We start from the raw sequence: 18,327 nt of genomic DNA on the forward strand, positions 1-18,327 counted from the left end.
CACACGAGTTAATCAGTAATCTGAACTTTTTTATTTTCCTGCAGACAGCAGTGATGGTGGACAACCTGCAGTTCGGGATGGAGAACCGTGAGCGTATCCTGGCCGTGGAGAACTCCTTCATTCCGGGCGGGAAGCCTCTCCTCGCTCCGGGTCGCGTCCTGATCGGAGAAGGTCGTCTGCTGAAGCTGTGCAGACGCAAACCGCAGCCCAAAGTCTTCTTCCTGTTTAACGACATCCTGGTGTACGGCAGCATCGTGGTCCCGGGCCGCTGGAACAACCACCAGCAGATCCTGCATCTGGAGGAACTGGAGCAGGAGAACCTGAAGGACGGAGTGGGAATGAGTAACCAGTGGCTCCTCCGGACGCCACGCAAGTCCTTCCACATCTCCGCGGCGTCGCTGGAGGAGAAGCAGGCGTGGATGGAGCACATCGAGTGCTGCCGGATGGAGCGGCTGAAGCAGCTCGGGTTGCCCGCCGTGATGAAGCCACTCGCCGCCATCTGGATCCCCGACGCCGCCTCGGCCGTGTGCATGCGCTGCTCAGAGCCCTTTAACGTCACCCAGCGCAGACACCACTGCAGACACTGCGGCTTCGTGGTGTGTAACTCCTGCTCGAAGACTCGCGCCATCCTCACACACATCTCACCCAAACCGGTCCGGGTGTGTCGCCGGTGTAAGGTCTCTCTGTGCGAGAAGAAAGTCAGCAATGAAGCTTTGAGGTGGAGAGACACGATCGAGGAGATGCCTGAATACGAAGAATCCAGTGATGAGGACCAGGAGGAGAACCACACACACACACACACCGCATGGTTCAACGCTTACCGAGAAGCCGAGCCTCTGTACTGCTACTTTAACCCCAAACACTCCAAACCTCCACAGCTGTAGTGTGAACTTCTGCAGAACATCTAAAGAACCTTCAAACAGGGTTAAAAAGACAATGTGAACAGTTGTGGTTCTCCACTAAATACGAGAACACACACATACACACACACACACCATCATCATAATCATGATTATCAATTCTTCCTAACACTATTTCCATCACACTTCATCTTCATCCACAGCACTGACGATGTTCTGCTGATGAACTTGTCTAATGAAAGGATCAGCATGATGTATGATTCTACACTGACGTGAACAACACTGAGAGCGTACGACTACACAAAATCAACATCAAACATTTAAATTATTTATTTAAGATTACTGTAATATCAGTTTCTGTGACAGTGAACAGTTTTATTGTGTAAGAATTCTGACTGCTGCTGAGTTTTTTCAATCTTGCTGTTATAAACAATGATGTTTTTATAATTACTAATAATAATAATGATAATAATAATAATAATTTTTGTGAAATTAATAACTTTATCACATTCTGTACCCTCAGGAAAAAAAAGGTATTTCATTAGCATTAGCATTATAATGTAGTGCTGTTATTTAAGGCTACATAGTAGAGCGCAGTCTTATGCTCTCTGACGTCACTACTGCTGTAACGAGTCGCCCTCTAGTGGACATGTGAGGTGTGACACTGTATATAAATGTCTGTATGTGGATTATATGTTTGTATTTCAAAATTTAATATTAACTTTATAATTCAAGCACTAATAAATATTATTATAAAAGCATGCAGTGGTATTATTATTATTATTATTATTATTATTATTAATGTTAGAGGAGTAGCTCTAAAGGGCATTGATGTGCAAAATAAAGCAGCTTTATGTAACACACACTGAAAGCAAAGTTCACAGTTTTCCCCCAGTGGTTTATTACATTCTTTATGTCTGTGTGTGTGTGTATGTGTGTGTGTGTGTGTGAGACAGAGAGCCACTTCAGCTCTAGTACAGAACAGAAACAGGGAGAAAGAATGAAAGAATAAAAATCTGACATGTGACTCTCTGACCTCAGCATTTACAATAAAACAAAACAGTGAGATCTGAAATAACAGCCAATTTATTAACTTTATAAAAAAAAAAGTTTTTTTACATCATGTAATAAACTCGTGTCTTTATCTGAAACTTGAGGTGCACGTTCTACTGATTGTCAGAAACACAAAAATGAAAATAAAATTAAAACTCGATGTGTCAGTGGTAATGCAGATTAACTTCCCACAGTTAAATCCTTAAGCATTAATTGTGTGTTATTCTTAAGGACACCAGTGTGTGTGTGTGTGTGTGTGTGTGTGTGTGATATTTCTGCAGTGATGAACACACTTTCGTCTGAAACAAACAGAAGAACAAATAATTCCTATGGGTTAAAATTATAGAAGAGGAACTGGGTGTGTCCATGTGGGCGTGTCTTTAAGCACCATTATGAAAATGTGGGCGTGTCTTTAAGCTCATAAACTGAACTTTTGCCATGTCATATGAGGAAATGAGAGCAGCTCATGCCTGAGCTCATTTTTTTTAATTGTGGACGTGGCTTCTGTCTTACTGAAGGACACGCCCACCAGAGTGCAGACACACCCTGACATCCCTGTGCAGTAGTTTAACGTTTGTCCTGCTCTAGCTGACATCTTTCAGCGACACAGAAATCATTTCTGTATATTAATAAACACACAGCTTTAGATTTAAATTTGAAGCTTCACAGTTAACCACGCTGCAGTAATGAAATGATAAGGCACAGAACTCGTTTCACACGTTTCAGCCTAAACCTGCTGATTTCTAGATTCCAGACAGGTTTAAAATAACAAAAATGTAAACTAAAATAACTAAATGTAATAAACTCATTAGAAATGACTAATGAGATTAGTTAAACCTAAAATAAAGCATGGAGTTTATTCAACTTGAGCTGGTTTACTGTTTCTTCTCAAACTAAGAGAACCTTTTCCATATGTGCTACACAACTGTTTTTTCAGTTTCTAAAATTCACCTTCATGCAGCTAAATAAAGAAAATAAAGAAAAACGAACGCGCTGAAAGCTGATGTTGTTGATGTTGTGCGTGCTGGTCATGTGCTCAGTCTCCGTATCGTATCTCAGGTAGGTGAGGATGGCGGTTATGACGCGCTCCTGCATGCTGGAGTTCCCCATCACCAGGGCGATGAGCTGCACGGCGTCGGTCCAATCCAACGAGCCCAAAACCGCCATCACGTCCGAGTAAAGCTTCCTCTGCTGCTGAGGGGGAAGCTCCATGAGGATCTGAGGAACCGGTTTGAACTGACCGCTCGTCATCCCCCAGCCCAGGAGACCGCCGACTGCCCCGCCTACAGCACACACACACACACACACACACACACACATTTACAATACACACTTCACACTGACAATTCTAAAAAACATTTCATCCAAATTAACATTGCTCTCTAAAGAGGAACTCGTACAGCACTGAGTTTCCAATAGAACCTTTATAAAAGATTAATTAACCATTAATGTGCTGCATTCTTATGAGAACTCTTATGTTGAAATAATTTCTTGAGCTTTTATACTGCCACCTAGTGGTTGTTTTGTTTCAGTTCAGTTCAAGCAGGAAGTAGTCTAGAGCACACGGCTTCATTCTGGTGCATCTTATGTTTTCTTTACGCTATTCTCGAGACGCTATTTGTCTGTGAGTATATAAAGTTGATTATTTGACACATTAAGGATGCCCTTGTATACTAAAGCTTGAGAATTAATCATTTAAGAGTGTCGTTATGTGAATAAGAGATGTCTAATTAACCTACCTGCAATTAGGCACGTATTGTAAGAAACTTGTACAGATAAATATTAATGAGTATTTTGTCTGTTCTGTATTACAGTTTTACAACAAGAAAATGGGAAACATTGAACTTCCTTTAAATTAAAATAGAGAAAAGTTACGCCTTGATACATTTATTGTCCGATTTCACATTAGCTGGCTGTCTAGATGTGCAAAGTATCGCATAGTGAGGACAGTACAGTAAAAAGACAACAGGATTAAGCACAAGGAAACTCTGCACATCAACTATGAGTCTACGTTCAGGGAAACAGTATCAGTTCAAAGGCACTCAAATAAATGCTGCAGTGCAACAAGAAGATGAATCTTTGGATGAAACTCCCAAGCAACCAGAAAAAGCGATGTCTTCAAGAAGTGCTGGTAACAAGTCGATTCGGTCAAAATCATCAAAATTTTCAAAAAGTAGCAGAAGGTCATGTATAGGCTCTGCTGCCATCAAGGCACGAGTGAAGGCCGGAGCAGCACGTGCTCAGCTGTCCTTTGCAGAACAAGAAGCTGATGTAATAAAGAAAAAGGCTGATTTAGAGGCAAGCCTACACCTTCTCAAAAGTCAAATTATTGGTCATGGAAAGCATCTTTTAAGACTGCTACCAAGGATCTTAACTTGATGTATTGCTGAAAGACAGTCAGGCACACAGAAATGAATGACCCATGGGACTCAGTGTTAACACATTCCCAAGCCAAGATGGAAAAGTACGCAAAGTGGAAGTGAGAGTTGCAAAACAAGGAACTGTCAAAACTTTCTTGAGGCCGGTCACAGAATGCATCGTTCTTCTATCTGACGAAAAGACTACTTAAAGACTGTAATCTGAATCAATAGTGGCAGGCGGGGAGTGTGCTGCATTCTTATGAGAACTCTTATGTTGAAGTAAGTTCTTGAGCTTTTTCTTGAACTTCCTTTAAATTAAAATCGAGAAAAGTTACTCCTTGATACATTTATTGGAGTCCCGTTAGTTATTGTTTATAAATTAACCACTCTGTAAATTAATATATTTAAAGCACTATATAAATTAAATATAGATGATGTTATAAATATTATTCAGAACATTAATATGTTAATCATTCAGGGTTTGTAACCCAAAGTAACCCAAGAAATAAGAAAACTAAATTATTTTTACACCATGAAACATGAACCTTCTCTTAATTCTTCTAATTCTCATTAAAAAATCATTTTCAAAAAATAAAATAAAATAAATGTTTGAACGGTTTCAGTAATGTTCAGATGATACGCTTATGAAACCTACCCTACATTTTATTATAATTGAAAATAAATAAAACATTCGGAAGTTTTTTACCAACAGCGATTCCGGCAGGTCCGAGCAGCAGTCCTCCTAAAAACGCACTTCCTCCTGCCACCACCGCTCCTTTCCCAGAATTCCTCACTGCTGCCTTCATCTGCCAATTGGATGAAACCGCGCAGCACATCCGCATGACATCACCGATCCGCTCCATAACCACACGCAGCCTGGAGATAAACAACAACAACAACAACAACACAGCCGTTATTAACACAACTCACTGAGGATTATTATTATTATTAGTTGTTAAGTTACATTTCTTGAACTTGCAAAGTTTATAAATAAACAAAGAAGTGATTTTTTTGCAGGTTTGTACGGTTTTATAATAATAATAAAAAGAAGAAGAATTTATACAACACGTTTTACAGGGAGTGAAGAATTAATACAATTAAAAATAAAACTGAAAAATAAAAATGAGAACGCTCGGTTTGGAGAACGCTCGGTTTAGAGAAAGATCGGTTTGGAGAACGCTCGGTTTAGAGAAAGATCGGTTTGGAGAACGCTCGGTTTGGAGAACGCTCGGTTTGGAGAACGATCGGTTTAGAGAACGCTCGGTTTGGAGAACGCTCGGTTTGGAGAACGCTCGGTTTGGAGAACGCTCGGTTTAGAGAACGCTCGGTTTAGAGAATGCTCGGTTTAGAGAAAGATCGGTTTAGAGAACGCTCGGTTTGGAGAACGCTCGGTTTGGAGAAAGATCGGTTTGGAGAACGCTCGGTTTGGAGAAAGATCGGTTTGGAGAACGCTCGGTTTGGAGAACGCTCGGTTTGGAGAACGCTCGGCTTAGAGAACGCTCGGTTTGGAGAACGCTCGGCTTAGAGAACGCTCGGTTTGGAGAACGATCGGTTTAGAGAACGCTCGGTTTGGAGAACGCTCGGTTTGGAGAACGCTCGGTTTGGAGAACGATCGGTTTAGAGAAAGATCGGTTTAGAGAACGCTCGGTTTGGAGAACGCTCGGTTTGGAGAACGATCGGTTTAGAGAAAGATCGGCTTAGAGAACGCTCGGTTTGGAGAACGCTCGGCTTAGAGAACGCTCGGCTTGGAGAACGATCGGTTTAGAGAACGCTCGGTTTAGGGAACGCTCGGTTTGGAGAACGCTCGGTTTGGAGAACGATCTGCTTGGAGAACGCTCGGCTTGGAGAACGATCGGTTTGGAGAACGATCGGTTTAGAGAACGCTTGGTTTGGAGAACGCTCGGTTTAGAGAACGCTTGGTTTAGAGAACGCTTGGTTTGGAGAACGCTCGGTTTAGAGAACGATCGGCTTGGAGAACGCTCGGCTTGGAGAACGCTCGGCTTGGAGAACGATCGGTTTGGAGAACGCTCGGTTTCCTCTCACACAAGATCTAAATTATAACGCTCAGTTTAGAGAACGCTCGGTTTCCTCTCACACAAGATCTAAATTATTCAGCAGTTCTACAAACTCCGAGAACCCTCTGACATCAAAAGTATACACACCCCAGTCTGTAAATCCCAGACACAGTGGAAACAGATCCATGGAGTGAAAGTGTTTTAGTTTTGTGTCAGTTTTAGAATTTAATCAGCTTCTGCTCTGGAAATAACCAAATCCGTTATATTTACATTAATAAATAAGGAAAAGCATGTTGGTTATGGAGAACATCACAAACACAGTGATGTGTGAAGGGTGTCCTTTATAAACCTTCTCATAAATGCAGACATTTCCTATAAACAAACACACACACACACACACACACACACACTGTTATGCACTTTACTTACACTTTCATTTTTACTTATTTCTCTTTTCCATTACTGAAATCAGTCAGCAGCAGCATTTTCACTTCAATTCATACCTTTTACTGGATTATACGGGAGTCTAACACACACACACACACACACACACACACAGAAATATACACTATATGGCCAAAAGTATGTGCATCCCTGACCATCACTCCCATATGTGCTTCTTCTCCAGACTGTTACCACAAAACAAGAAGCACACAGTTGTATAGAACGTCTCTGTGTGCTGTAGCTTTACAGTTTCTCTTCACTGGAACTAAGAGACTGAAACCTGTTCCAGCATGACAATGCCCCTGTGCACAAAGCGAGCTCCATGAAGACATGGTGTGTGAAGGTTGGAGTGGAAGAACTCGAGTGTCCTGCACAGAGCCCTGACCTCAACCCCACTGAACACCTTTGGGATGAACTGGAGCACCGACTGAACCCCAGACCTCCTCGACATCCCAACATCAGCGCCTGACCTCACTAATGCTCTTGTAGCTGAATGAACTCAAATCCCCACAGCCACGCTCCAACATCTAGTGGAAAGACTTCGCAGAAGAGTGGAGCTCATTATAACAGCAAACACACGGGAATAAAACTGGAATGAGACGCTCAACAGGTACATACGGGTGTGATGGTCAGGGGTGCACATACTTTTGGCCGTATAGTATAGAAGTTCAGTTCTGTTTCTACACAGCTTTAATATCCAGCTCCATATGTCCTCTCAGGAAAAGAGTACTAAACTGTTAGGGTGGTGCCCTTTAATATCTTTCACCTGGATAAACTGACCTTTAAAATGATTTAAGGTACAAAAAAGGACAATAATTATGTTTTACAGTAAATAATAAACAGTAAAGGTGTACGCTTGATTGGTCCAATCAGCAACAAGTTCAGTTTAGTACCCTTTATTTCTGACAGGAAGCATTAATAAATGTTTATTATTATTATTATTATTATTATTACTACAGTGTGAAATTAGTCCTAAAATAAATATATAAACTTTAAGATGATCAGTCCGACGTCTTCTGGATTAGACGTTAATAAAGTGTGTGTTGATGATAATCAGCTTTAATCATTTACTCTGATAATTATCCTCATTATTCTGTAGTTTTACTGTGTGGAGTGTTTTAGAAAGCGTCGCTCGGCTGGGGTTCATTTCTGCGCTGCAGTTTTGGGTGAAATTAAAATCATTCTCATTCACAAAGTCAGAAAATATGAACCTGTGGCTCCTGATGTGCTCATATTTTACACAGATGTAAAGCAGTGTGCAGTTTACAGCCACCTCAGAAAAGACAAACTCTGTAACTCTGTAAACTGTGACACAAATCTCGCGATATTATCGACCACTGGGATTAAACTCTCAGTGATTATCGCGATATAACAGTAAGAGTGTATCGGTTCAGCTGAAGCTGCAGGTTTTGTTTTACTGTAAAAAAAATCATGAAAACTTTTGTTGTTTTTGTGTCTCATGATGAATGAAATCGAGTCCAGAGTCACAGTAAAGCTGTTTTTCTCACTTTCTCTTCTCTCTCAGAGAACAGGAGTGTAAAAGAGAAATAAAGTACAGAAGAATCAAAGTAAATGAACATTTTATTTCACTAATCTTCTGCTTAGTCATCTAGAGTCAACTCCTCATGAGTGAGCGAGGAGTTAAAGTTCACTCCAACACCCGCACCCTCACCTCCACCCTATAAAGCAGAGTCTTCTAAATAAAGAAATAAGTGTAAAGCCCACAGTGTGTGTGTGTGTGTGTGTGTGTGTAATAGTTTAATGAGAACTCTTACCTGACCTTCTTTATTGCAGAACACACTGTTGCTTTCGTCACTTTTCTCTTTGCTTCACTTTCGGTGCTAAGAGTAGCCACGCGGGTTGCCAGATTGGACAGTTTCGGGTTGCCAGATTTTACTCTTTTACAGACTCCACAGGTCACTGAGTTGTTGTATAACTTCTATTAGGGTGTAAAATACCGATATGGCAGCCGATGTTGGGGTTGCCAGAGTGTCAGTTTCCACTCCATTAACCAGCCTCCTTTTCCCGATTCACTATAAACAATCCCTCAAATTTAATATATATATATATATATATATATATGCGAATTTATTTATTTATTTATTCATTCACCAATTAACTGATTGATTGATTGATTTACTGTATGAACGAAGAACATCATTTCGTTTTAATGTATATATGGCTAGAATGACAAGCTTTCCACTCTACAGTTTGTTTAAGATAAGATAAGATGAGATGAGATGAGATGAGATGAGATAAGATGAGATGAGATGAGATGAGATAAGATAAGATGAGATAATCCTTTATTTGTCCCTAATGGGGAAATCTGCATTGTTACAGCATGAATAATGCTGCATAGGAGACATAATACTTATAATAGTAATAATATACAATCTGATTATAAAAAGATAGATATAAAAGATAGATTATAAAAAGATAAATGGATTGGTTTATTTGTTTATTTGTTTGTTTGTTTATTTGTTTGTTTGTTTGTTGACTGACTCTGAGGATGGTGATTGAGGATGGCTGAGGGGTGCCAATACTTTGTGCAGCGGAAGCAGATGCACTATGCGGTTTGTCCAGCAGGTGTCGCAGCAGTGTGCAGGGCTGGAACACGGAAGCGGAAATGACGCACTTCTTTGTTTACAAATTTGAAAACGGGCGCGTGCGATGTGCGGATCGAAATCTGTGACGTCACGACAAAGAGGCGGAGCTTCGGGCTGGTAAACAAGTCGAGACACTTCACCTCAAAAACAAGCAGCGTGTTCCTCCTCTGTATTTACACCTTCTGGGCTTTATTTTTATTATTTTTATTTGAGTTCGGACGCGACTGATCTTTCCAGGTGAGTTTAACTACAACACCTTTCTCTTTTAAAGCAGGTATCAGTCTTTATTAGGTGTTAGTTAGTGCTGGAGCTGAGCTTCTGACTGATGTTCCTTTGTTGTTCCTGCTGTTTCTGCTGATGTTCTGATCATGTACAAACTCAGACATCAGACATGTTTATGCTTTTATTCAAAAATCATATTTAAATTATTTATACACAGGTGAGTGTGACGTTTTCACACAGATATTTACTCAAAGAAATAAAGTACAAGACATTTAATGCAGTTTTACTTTTACAGATGTTCATTATCTCAAGTAACAAAAAACGGCCAAAAGCGTCTCAGCAGTGAGATATCTCATCACCAGTGAAGCAGTTACGGTGATGTTTTGTAATATATGACATATGTGATTTTTTTTTTTCTGCCTTTTTTTCCTCAGAGAACTTTCAGGTCTCCTGATGTGTGATTTGGATTTTAAATAATTTCTCTAGTAGTTTTATTTTTCAGTATTTTTTCTTTTTGTGTGTTTGTGTTTCTGAGTGCTGATTGTCTCTGTTGCTCTCCATAAACACTCTGATCTCTCTGTATCTACAGCTTTGTGAAAGGTCAGTATGATTTCTGGTTCAGGACGCTGTTTTCCTGTGTGTGAGAGTTTCACCTCTTCATGCCTTAAATTAAACCTTATTGAGGCACAAATTCAAGTAAAACTGAACTAGTTTTTTTTTTTTTTTTTTGGAGGGGGGGGGGGGGTAAACTTTTGAGCACGGTTAATAAAGAGGCCTGAGACTCAGTTACTGTAATATTTAGGCTGTGAAAGTAAATACAGAGTGTTGGTTTTTTAGAGATACATTTTTCACATTTTTTCGCTTACTAATCAAGGGGGTTCAAATTTTTGCAAAAAACTGGCCACAGGATAAAGTGTACACTTTATTACTGCTTTATAATTATTTATAATATATAATAAATTATTTAACGCTTCAGTTGCTCAGAGCGCTGAGTTTAAAACATCGAAACACACTGCGCTTAGAGGAAATTACACTGTTAATCATTCTTCACTTCTGCACCACAGGACTGAGGTGTGTATAAATATATATATACAGTCAGGTCCGGAAGTATTTGGACAGTGATAGAGTTTGTGTGATTTTGCCTTTATACACCACCACAATGGATTTGAAATAAAACAATCAACACGTAATCGAAGTGTAGACTTTCAGCTTTATTTTAAGAGTTTCCACAAAAATATGGCATTTACCATTCAGGAATTACAGCCATTTTAAGCAAAGTACCTCCATTTTCAGGGGCTCAAAGCTATTTGGACAATTGACTGACAAGAAGTTAACTGACCAGGTGCGGTCCATTCCCTCATTACTGCAAGATAAATGAAGCAGATAAAAGGTCTGGAGTTGGTATCAGGTATTGAGTTGGCATTTGGCAGCTGTTCCACTGGAGCTACGAATATGAAGTCCAAGGAGATCTCAATGCAAGTGAAGGAGGCCATCATTAGGCTCCATTTTCAGGGGCTCAAAGGTATTTGGACAAAGTGACATAATTGTAAATATAACCATAATTTTAATACTTGGATGAAAATCCTTTGCAGTCACTGACTGGCTGAAGTCTGGAGCCCATGTTCTCAAAACTCAAATGCTGAGTTTCCTCCCTGGAGATGCTTTGCCAGACCTTCACTGCAGCCACCTTCAGCTGCTGCTTGTTTGTGGGTCTTTCTGCTAGTCAAATCCATTGTGGTGGTGTATAAAGGCAAAATCACACAAACTCTATCACTGTCCAAATACTTCTGGACCTCACTGTATTACACTAACTACATTAATCACTTACATAATTACATTTATTTATCTTCATTGGTGTATTAAAGATGGCATTTGGAATAATAATCTGTAACAAACAAATATGTGTGCGTGTGTGTAGAGTGACACTGTAGTGTTGTAACAGTGACAGAGTGACACTGTAGTGTTGTAACAGTGACAGAGTGACACTGTAGTGTTGTAACAGTGGGACAGAGTGACACTGTAGTGTTGTAACAGTGGGACAGAGTGACACTGTAGTGTTGTAACAGTGGGACAGAGTGACACTGTAGTGTTGTAACAGTGACAGAGTGACACTGTAGTGTTGTAACAGAGTGACAGAGTGACACTGTAGTGTTGTAACAGTGGGACAGAGTGACACTGTAGTGTTGTAACAGTGGGACAGAGTGACACTGTAGTGTTGTAACAGAGTGACAGAGTGACACTGTAGTGTTGTAACAGTGGGACAGAGTGACACTGTAGTGTTATAACAGTGGGACAGAGTGACACTGTAGTGTTGTAACAGTGGGACAGAGTGACACTGTAGTGTTGTAACAGTGGGACAGAGTGACACTGTAGTGTTGTAACAGTGACAGAGTGACACTGTAGTGTTATAACAGTGGGACAGAGTGACACTGTAGTGTTGTAACAGTGACAGAGTGACACTGTAGTGTTGTAACAGAGTGACAGAGTGACACTGTAGTGTTATAACAGTGGGACAGAGTGACACTGTAGTGTTATAACAGTGGGACAGAGTGACACTGTAGTGTTGTAACAGTGGGACAGAGTGACACTGTAGTGTTATAACAGTGGGACAGAGTGACACTGTAGTGTTGTAACAGTGGGACAGAGTGACACTGTAGTGTTGTAACAGTGGGACAGAGTGACACTGTAGTGTTGTAACAGAGTGACACTGTAGTGTTATAACAGTGGGACAGAGTGACACTGTAGTGTTGTAACAGTGGGACAGAGTGACACTGTAGTGTTGTAACAGTGGGACAGAGTGACACTGTAGTGTTGTAACAGTGACAGAGTGACACTGTAGTGTTGTAACAGAGTGACAGAGTGACACTGTAGTGTTGTAACAGTGGGACAGAGTGACACTGTAGTGTTGTAACAGTGGGACAGAGTGACACTGTAGTGTTGTAACAGAGTGACAGAGTGACACTGTAGTGTTGTAACAGTGGGACAGAGTGACACTGTAGTGTTGTAACAGTGGGACAGAGTGACACTGTAGTGTTGTAACAGAGTGACAGAGTGACACTGTAGTGTTGTAACAGAGTGACAGAGTGACACTGTAGTGTTGTAACAGTGACAGAGTGACACTGTAGTGTTGTAACAGAGTGACAGAGTGACACTGTAGTGTTATAACAGTGACAGAGTGACACTGTAGTGTTGTAACAGTGACAGAGTGACACTGTAGTGTTGTAACAGAGTGACACTGTAGTGTTGTAACAGAGTGACAGAGTGACACTGTAGTGTTATAACAGTGGGACAGAGTGACACTGTAGTGTTGTAACAGTGGGACAGAGTGACACTGTAGTGTTGTAACAGTGACAGAGTGACACTGTAGTGTTGTAACAGAGTGACAGAGTGACACTGTAGTGTTGTAACAGTGGGACAGAGTGACACTGTAGTGTTGTAACAGTGGGACAGAGTGACACTGTAGTGTTGTAACAGTGACAGAGTGACACTGTAGTGTTGTAACAGAGTGACAGAGTGACACTGTAGTATTGTAACAGTGGGACAGAGTGACACTGTAGTGTTATAACAGTGGGACAGAGTGACACTGTAGTGTTGTAACAGTGGGACAGAGTGACACTGTAGTGTTGTAACAGTGACAGAGTGACACTGTAGTGTTGTAACAGAGTGACAGAGTGACACTGTAGTGTTATAACAGTGACAGAGTGACACTGTAGTGTTGTAACAGTGACAGAGTGACACTGTAGTGTTGTAACAGAGTGACACTGTAGTGTTGTAACAGAGTGACAGAGTGACACTGTAGTGTTATAACAGTGGGACAGAGTGACACTGTAGTGTTGTAACAGTGGGACAGAGTGACACTGTAGTGTTGTAACAGTGACAGAGTGACACTGTAGTGTTGTAACAGAGTGACACTGTAGTGTTGTAACAGTGGGACAGAGTGACACTGTAGTGTTGTAACAGTGGGACAGAGTGACACTGTAGTGTTGTAACAGAGTGACAGAGTGACACTGTAGTGTTGTAACAGTGACAGAGTGACACTGTAGTGTTATAACAGTGGGACAGAGTGACACTGTAGTGTTGTAACAGTGGGACAGAGTGACACTGTAGTGTTGTAACAGTGGGACAGAGTGACACTGTAGTGTTGTAACAGTGACAGAGTGACACTGTAGTGTTGTAACAGAGTGACAGAGTGACACTGTAGTGTTGTAACAGTGGGACAGAGTGACACTGTAGTGTTGTAACAGAGTGACAGAGTGACACTGTAGTGTTGTAACAGTGGGACAGAGTGACACTGTAGTGTTGTAACAGTGACAGAGTGACACTGTAGTGTTGTAACAGAGTGACAGAGTGACACTGTAGTGTTGTAACAGTGGGACAGAGTGACACTGTAGTGTTGTAACAGTGGGACAGAGTGACACTGTAGTGTTGTAACAGTGGGACAGAGTGACACTGTAGTGTTGTAACAGTGACAGAGTGACACTGTAGTGTTGTAACAGAGTGACACTGTAGTGTTGTAACAGAGTGACAGAGTGACACTGTAGTGTTGTAACAGTGGGACAGAGTGACACTGTAGTGTTGTAACAGTGACAGAGTGACACTGTAGTGTTGTAACAGTGACAGAGTGACACTGTAGTGTTGTAACAGAGTGACACTGTAGTGTTGTAACAGTGGGACAGAGTGACACTGTAGTGTTGTAACAGTGGGACAGAGTGACACTGTAGTGTTGTAACAGTGGGACAGAGTGACACTGTAGTGTTGTAACAGTGACAGAGTGACACTGTAGTGTTGTAACAGTGACAGAGTGACACTGTAGTGTTGTAACAGTGGGACAGAGTGACACTGTAGTGTTGTAACAGTGACAGAGTGACACTGTAGTGTTGTAACAGTGACAGAGTGACACTGTAGTGTTGTAACAGTGGGACAGAGTGACACTGTAGTGTTGTAACAGTGGGACAGAGTGACACTGTAGTGTTGTAACAGTGACAGAGTGACACTGTAGTGTTGTAACAGTGGGACAGAGTGACACTGTAGTGTTGTAACAGTGGGACAGAGTGACACTGTAGTGTTGTAACAGTGACAGAGTGACACTGTAGTGTTGTAACAGTGACAGAGTGACACTGTAGTGTTGTAACAGTGGGACAGAGTGACACTGTAGTGTTGTAACAGAGACAGAGTGACACTGTAGTGTTGTAACAGTGGGACAGAGTGACACTGTAGTGTTGTAACAGTGGGACAGAGTGACACTGTAGTGTTGTAACAGTGGGACAGAGTGACACTGTAGTGTTGTAACAGTGACAGAGTGACACTGTAGTGTTGTAACAGTGACAGAGTGACACTGTAGTGTTGTAACAGTGGGACAGAGTGACACTGTAGTGTTGTAACAGTGGGACAGAGTGACACTGTAGTGTTGTAACAGAGACAGAGTGACACTGTAGTGTTGTAACAGTGGGACAGAGTGACACTGTAGTGTTGTGACAGTGGGACAGAGTGACACTGTAGTGTTGTAACAGTGGGACAGAGTGACACTGTAGTGTTGTAACAGTGGGACAGAGTGACACTGTAGTGTTGTAACAGTGTGATGTTTCAGCTCCATGCTCCCTACACAGGGAAACGCCTGAGTGTGAGTTCTCTGTAATCGGATCAGCACCGGATCACTCCTTTACTATCTGAAGTTGTTCTAAATTAGGAAAAAAATCCAGATGGTGTTGAAAATAAACTCAACAAGCTAAAGGACACCGAGTCAGTGTGAACAGTAATGGCTGCCAAGTCTCTCTCTCTCTCACACACACACACACACAGACGTGTTTGAGTCATACAGGAATCTTGGCAGCTGGAAACATTACAACACTGAATATTACACACGCAGTACGAGGAGAAGAAAGAGTGTGTGTCAGAGCGGGTTGTTCACACACTCTGTGTTTTACACACACAACCAATACAGTATCACTGTGTTTCATCTGAAGTGATTTCCTATGAATAATCAAAACACAGCTGCATTAATGCTAGCATGAGAACTAGCTTACTTGCTCATTAGCGAGCTGTCTAAAGGAACCTTTCACTGTACTGTGCAGAACGCTACCTTTAATTATCCAACAAACCCTTAAAACCTTTTTCTTTCTAAGAGAATACAGTGGAGGAGTCGGAGCAGTGTGCATTAGAAACCGGACTGGAACCGGACTGGAACACAGCCGTGACGGTGGTTATGATCCAACAGCCAGCACTCACGATACCTGTGTACTGTTCTCTTTGTGCTTTCAGTGTCGAGAAAAGAAGAAAAAGAGAATTTCTTAAAATGTTCAGTAAAGTTCTGACGCAGATCCTGCTGGGTGGTGGAGGCGAGGAAGCGGATGGTGTTGTGGAAGAGAACGAGAGCTTTGTGGAGCTACTGGAGTGTGAAGATGGGGACTGGATCATCATTAATACACAAGGTCTGAGATATGAGATATGAGATAATTACACACAACGACCAGCAGGAGGAGCTGTTCATATCAGGATTGGTTTACATCAGGGTTGTGTGTGTGTGTGTGTGTGTGTGTGTGTAGATAACTCATCTCTAGGCCTTCTTGTAGAAGATCCTCTGGAGAATCTCCTGATCGAGCATCCCAGCATGTCCGTGTACCAGATGCGCCATCAGAGGACGAACGAGGAAGATGTTTCAGACGAAGAAGAAGATTCTCCTCCCAGGTCACTAAAATATTTTCTCAAATTATTATCAACTAACGTGTGTGTGTATGTGTGTGTGTGTGTGTGTGTGTATGTGTGTGTGTTAGAGAAGTGTGTTTTAGTGTAACACCTTCTGCACTCTGATTGGTCAGAAGGTGTTGATTAGTTTTCTATAACAGCAGCTCTGACAGTAGCGCAGGTTTATATTAATGCGCTCACTCTGATACATTATCGTTTCTGTAGTAATAAATGGATTTAAAAACGTGCGTAATGGTTGATATTTCGTAAGGAGATGTTTATGTAACATTTATGGAAGGAGTCTCCAGTGTCAGCGCTTTGTAACAGTCAGAGGTGAAGCTGTAACTTTAAGTTCTCCAACATCTTCAGGACAGAGGAGTTTACGCTTCTTTGCGATGTTAAATGTCGTTCTTTAATGAATGAAAATTGTAATCGTTGATAAATTGCTGTGGTGTAAGAGAAATAAAACACTTGGGTGCTGTTATGGGAAAATAATCCTCTTCTTTGCATCAGGCCGTGTCACGCCCAGCGTGGATTATTTTCCTGTAACAGCACAACCCCAAGTGTTTTACTCTGTACATGGTGTGTGCTTCAGTAGAGGTAGTGCACATGTACCTGACGGTGTGTGTGTGTGTGTGTGTGTGTCTCAGGTGTGTGCAGGTAAGACGTGATGTGTCGAGTCTCCTGGCACTGTGGTGTGGTTCTGTGCTGTTCTCAGATCAGAGAGCTCGAGTGTACTCTGAACGCAGGAAGCTGAGCCGCAGCGCCCTCAGCAGGCAGAACCTGGTCAGGACTCGGTTCTCCAACACCGAGCGCCGCTACGGCCACTTCAAACAGCCGACTCAGCGCCTGTACAACTACTGAAACACAGCCGGAGTGTGTGACCAGACGGCGAGGCGTGTGTGTACGGTGTGTGTGTGTGTGTGTGTGTGTGTGTGATGTGCGTATACGGTTTTGTAATTTCTACTGAAACTACTGACGACTCCGAGTGAACAGTTCAGTTAGTAATAAAACGTCTGCAGTTTTCTCTTCACTCCAGATGTAGAGGATCTGCTGAGACGCATTTCCTGCGTTACTGCTGCACTGGATGCTAATGTCGCTAACGTAATGAATGTCTGTGTGACCTCAGATCATTAGCGTGAGGTAATCACACACGTCACAGCAGTGTGTTCATCTCACTAACACCATCTCTACACAAAACAGTGTATACACACACAACAACACACAGATCTATTCCTAGCACAGCGGAGCTTCATTACATTTATAACTTTACAAATATACAAGCAGATGTGAAAAAAGCACATAAGTGAATCTCAATTCAGAGCAAAAGTTTAAAAGTTTCCACATTTATAAATGTGATTAAAATTATTAAAAGTTAGACAATAAACGATTTTCCAACCTGATGTCATATTTACACACCTGTAACTATTATATACGCATTAAGTCCAGTGAAATATTACAAATTAAAAATACTCTGAAAAAGCTTCGGCTCAGAAAACCTCGGCCGCTCAGAGCAGGTCGTGTTTGTGTGGATCGTCTCCGAACATATTAATTAAATCTCCATGAATTATTTCTGTACGATTACTGAAGAGAAACGACATACAGTATAATGCAGGTCAGCTGTCTTTGTTCGTCTTTACTAAATAAAAATAATCTGTCACAGTGACGCTGTCGTGTTAAATCTCGGCTGAAATTCACAGGATTATGTTACAAATCGAAACTTACAAAGCTGTTAAAGCACAACACGAAATTTACAAAAAATAAAATCAACTTTTATCAAGTAGGAAAAGAAATTCAGTTTGTGAACGCCGCCATGCTGTTGGTTAGGGGTGGAGCTGTGGGCGGGGTTGTGGGTGTGGTTAGGGACTGGGCTCTGGGTGTGGTTGGGGTATAGTTACGGGTTTTTGACGGGGTTGGGGGTGGGGTTGTGGGTGTGGTTAGGGACGGGTTGGGGGCGGGTTTGTAGGTGTGGTTGGGGGCGGGGTTATGGGTGTGGTTAGGGATGGAATTGTGGGTGTGGATAGGGGCGGGGTTATGGGTGTGGTTAGGGACGGGGTTCTGTTATTATAATCATGCTGTCACTGTT

General features: G+C 41.7%; 3 protein-coding genes across 5 annotated transcripts in view; 2 read left to right on the forward strand and 1 right to left on the reverse strand.

Moving 5' to 3' along the window:
* plekhf1 (pleckstrin homology domain containing, family F (with FYVE domain) member 1) overlaps positions 1–1,610 on the forward strand; it is a 2,460-nt gene extending 850 nt beyond the window's left edge. Inside the window, exon 2 of the mRNA XM_026911574.3 lies at positions 45–1,610. Coding sequence (XP_026767375.1) covers positions 54–884 — 831 coding nt within the window. The 5' untranslated portion in view covers positions 45–53 and the 3' untranslated portion in view covers positions 885–1,610. The remainder of the gene's footprint in view (positions 1–44) is intronic.
* Positions 1,611–1,928: 318 nt separating this feature from the next.
* On the reverse strand, positions 1,929–8,606 carry LOC113525121 (protein C19orf12 homolog). 2 transcript variants are annotated; one of them, XM_026911578.3, is made up of 3 exons: positions 8,513–8,606; positions 4,980–5,149; positions 1,929–3,196 (listed from the first exon to the last, which is right to left on the reverse strand). In XM_026911578.3, exons 2-3 carry the CDS (start codon positions 5,134–5,136, stop codon positions 2,847–2,849), a joined length of 507 nt encoding a protein of 168 aa, XP_026767379.3. In that variant the 5' UTR covers positions 5,137–5,149; positions 8,513–8,606; the 3' UTR covers positions 1,929–2,846. The 2 variants fall into 2 exon arrangements, with proteins under 2 accessions (XP_026767379.3, XP_053085549.1); XM_053229574.1 differs by having other exon boundaries at positions 8,508–8,605.
* An 809-nt stretch (positions 8,607–9,415) lies between these two features.
* On the forward strand, positions 9,416–18,149 carry si:ch211-260e23.9 (uncharacterized protein LOC555795 homolog). 2 transcript variants are annotated; one of them, XM_053229618.1, is made up of 4 exons: positions 9,416–9,575; positions 15,819–15,988; positions 16,130–16,244; positions 16,892–18,149. In XM_053229618.1, exons 2-4 carry the CDS (start codon positions 15,853–15,855, stop codon positions 17,103–17,105), a joined length of 465 nt encoding a protein of 154 aa, XP_053085593.1. In that variant the 5' UTR covers positions 9,416–9,575; positions 15,819–15,852; the 3' UTR covers positions 17,106–18,149. The 2 variants fall into 2 exon arrangements, with proteins under 2 accessions (XP_053085593.1, XP_026767377.1); XM_026911576.3 differs by having other exon boundaries at positions 16,103–16,244; positions 16,892–18,146.
* Positions 18,150–18,327: the final 178 nt, after the last annotated feature.

Source organism: Pangasianodon hypophthalmus, chromosome 25 (assembly GCF_027358585.1).
Source record: "Pangasianodon hypophthalmus isolate fPanHyp1 chromosome 25, fPanHyp1.pri, whole genome shotgun sequence".
Classification (NCBI taxonomy): Eukaryota; Metazoa; Chordata; class Actinopteri; order Siluriformes; family Pangasiidae; genus Pangasianodon; species Pangasianodon hypophthalmus.

Bases quoted from the DNA above. Each gene is read 5' to 3' on its own strand.
- si:ch211-260e23.9 (XM_026911576.3), top strand. From the start codon at position 15,853: ATGTTCAGTAAAGTTCTGACGCAGATCCTGCTGGGTGGTGGAGGCGAG. The intron at 15,989-16,102 runs GTCTGAGATATG...GTGTGTGTGTAG, and splicing joins GATCATCATTAATACACAAG to ATAACTCATCTCTAGGCCTT. The intron at 16,245-16,891 runs GTCACTAAAATA...TGTGTGTCTCAG, and splicing joins GAAGAAGATTCTCCTCCCAG to GTGTGTGCAGGTAAGACGTG.
- LOC113525121 (XM_026911578.3), bottom strand. From the start codon at position 5,136: ATGGAGCGGATCGGTGATGTCATGCGGATGTGCTGCGCGGTTTCATCC. The intron at 3,197-4,979 runs GTAAAAAACTTC...TGTGTGCTGTAG, and splicing joins ACCTGCCGGAATCGCTGTTG to GCGGGGCAGTCGGCGGTCTC.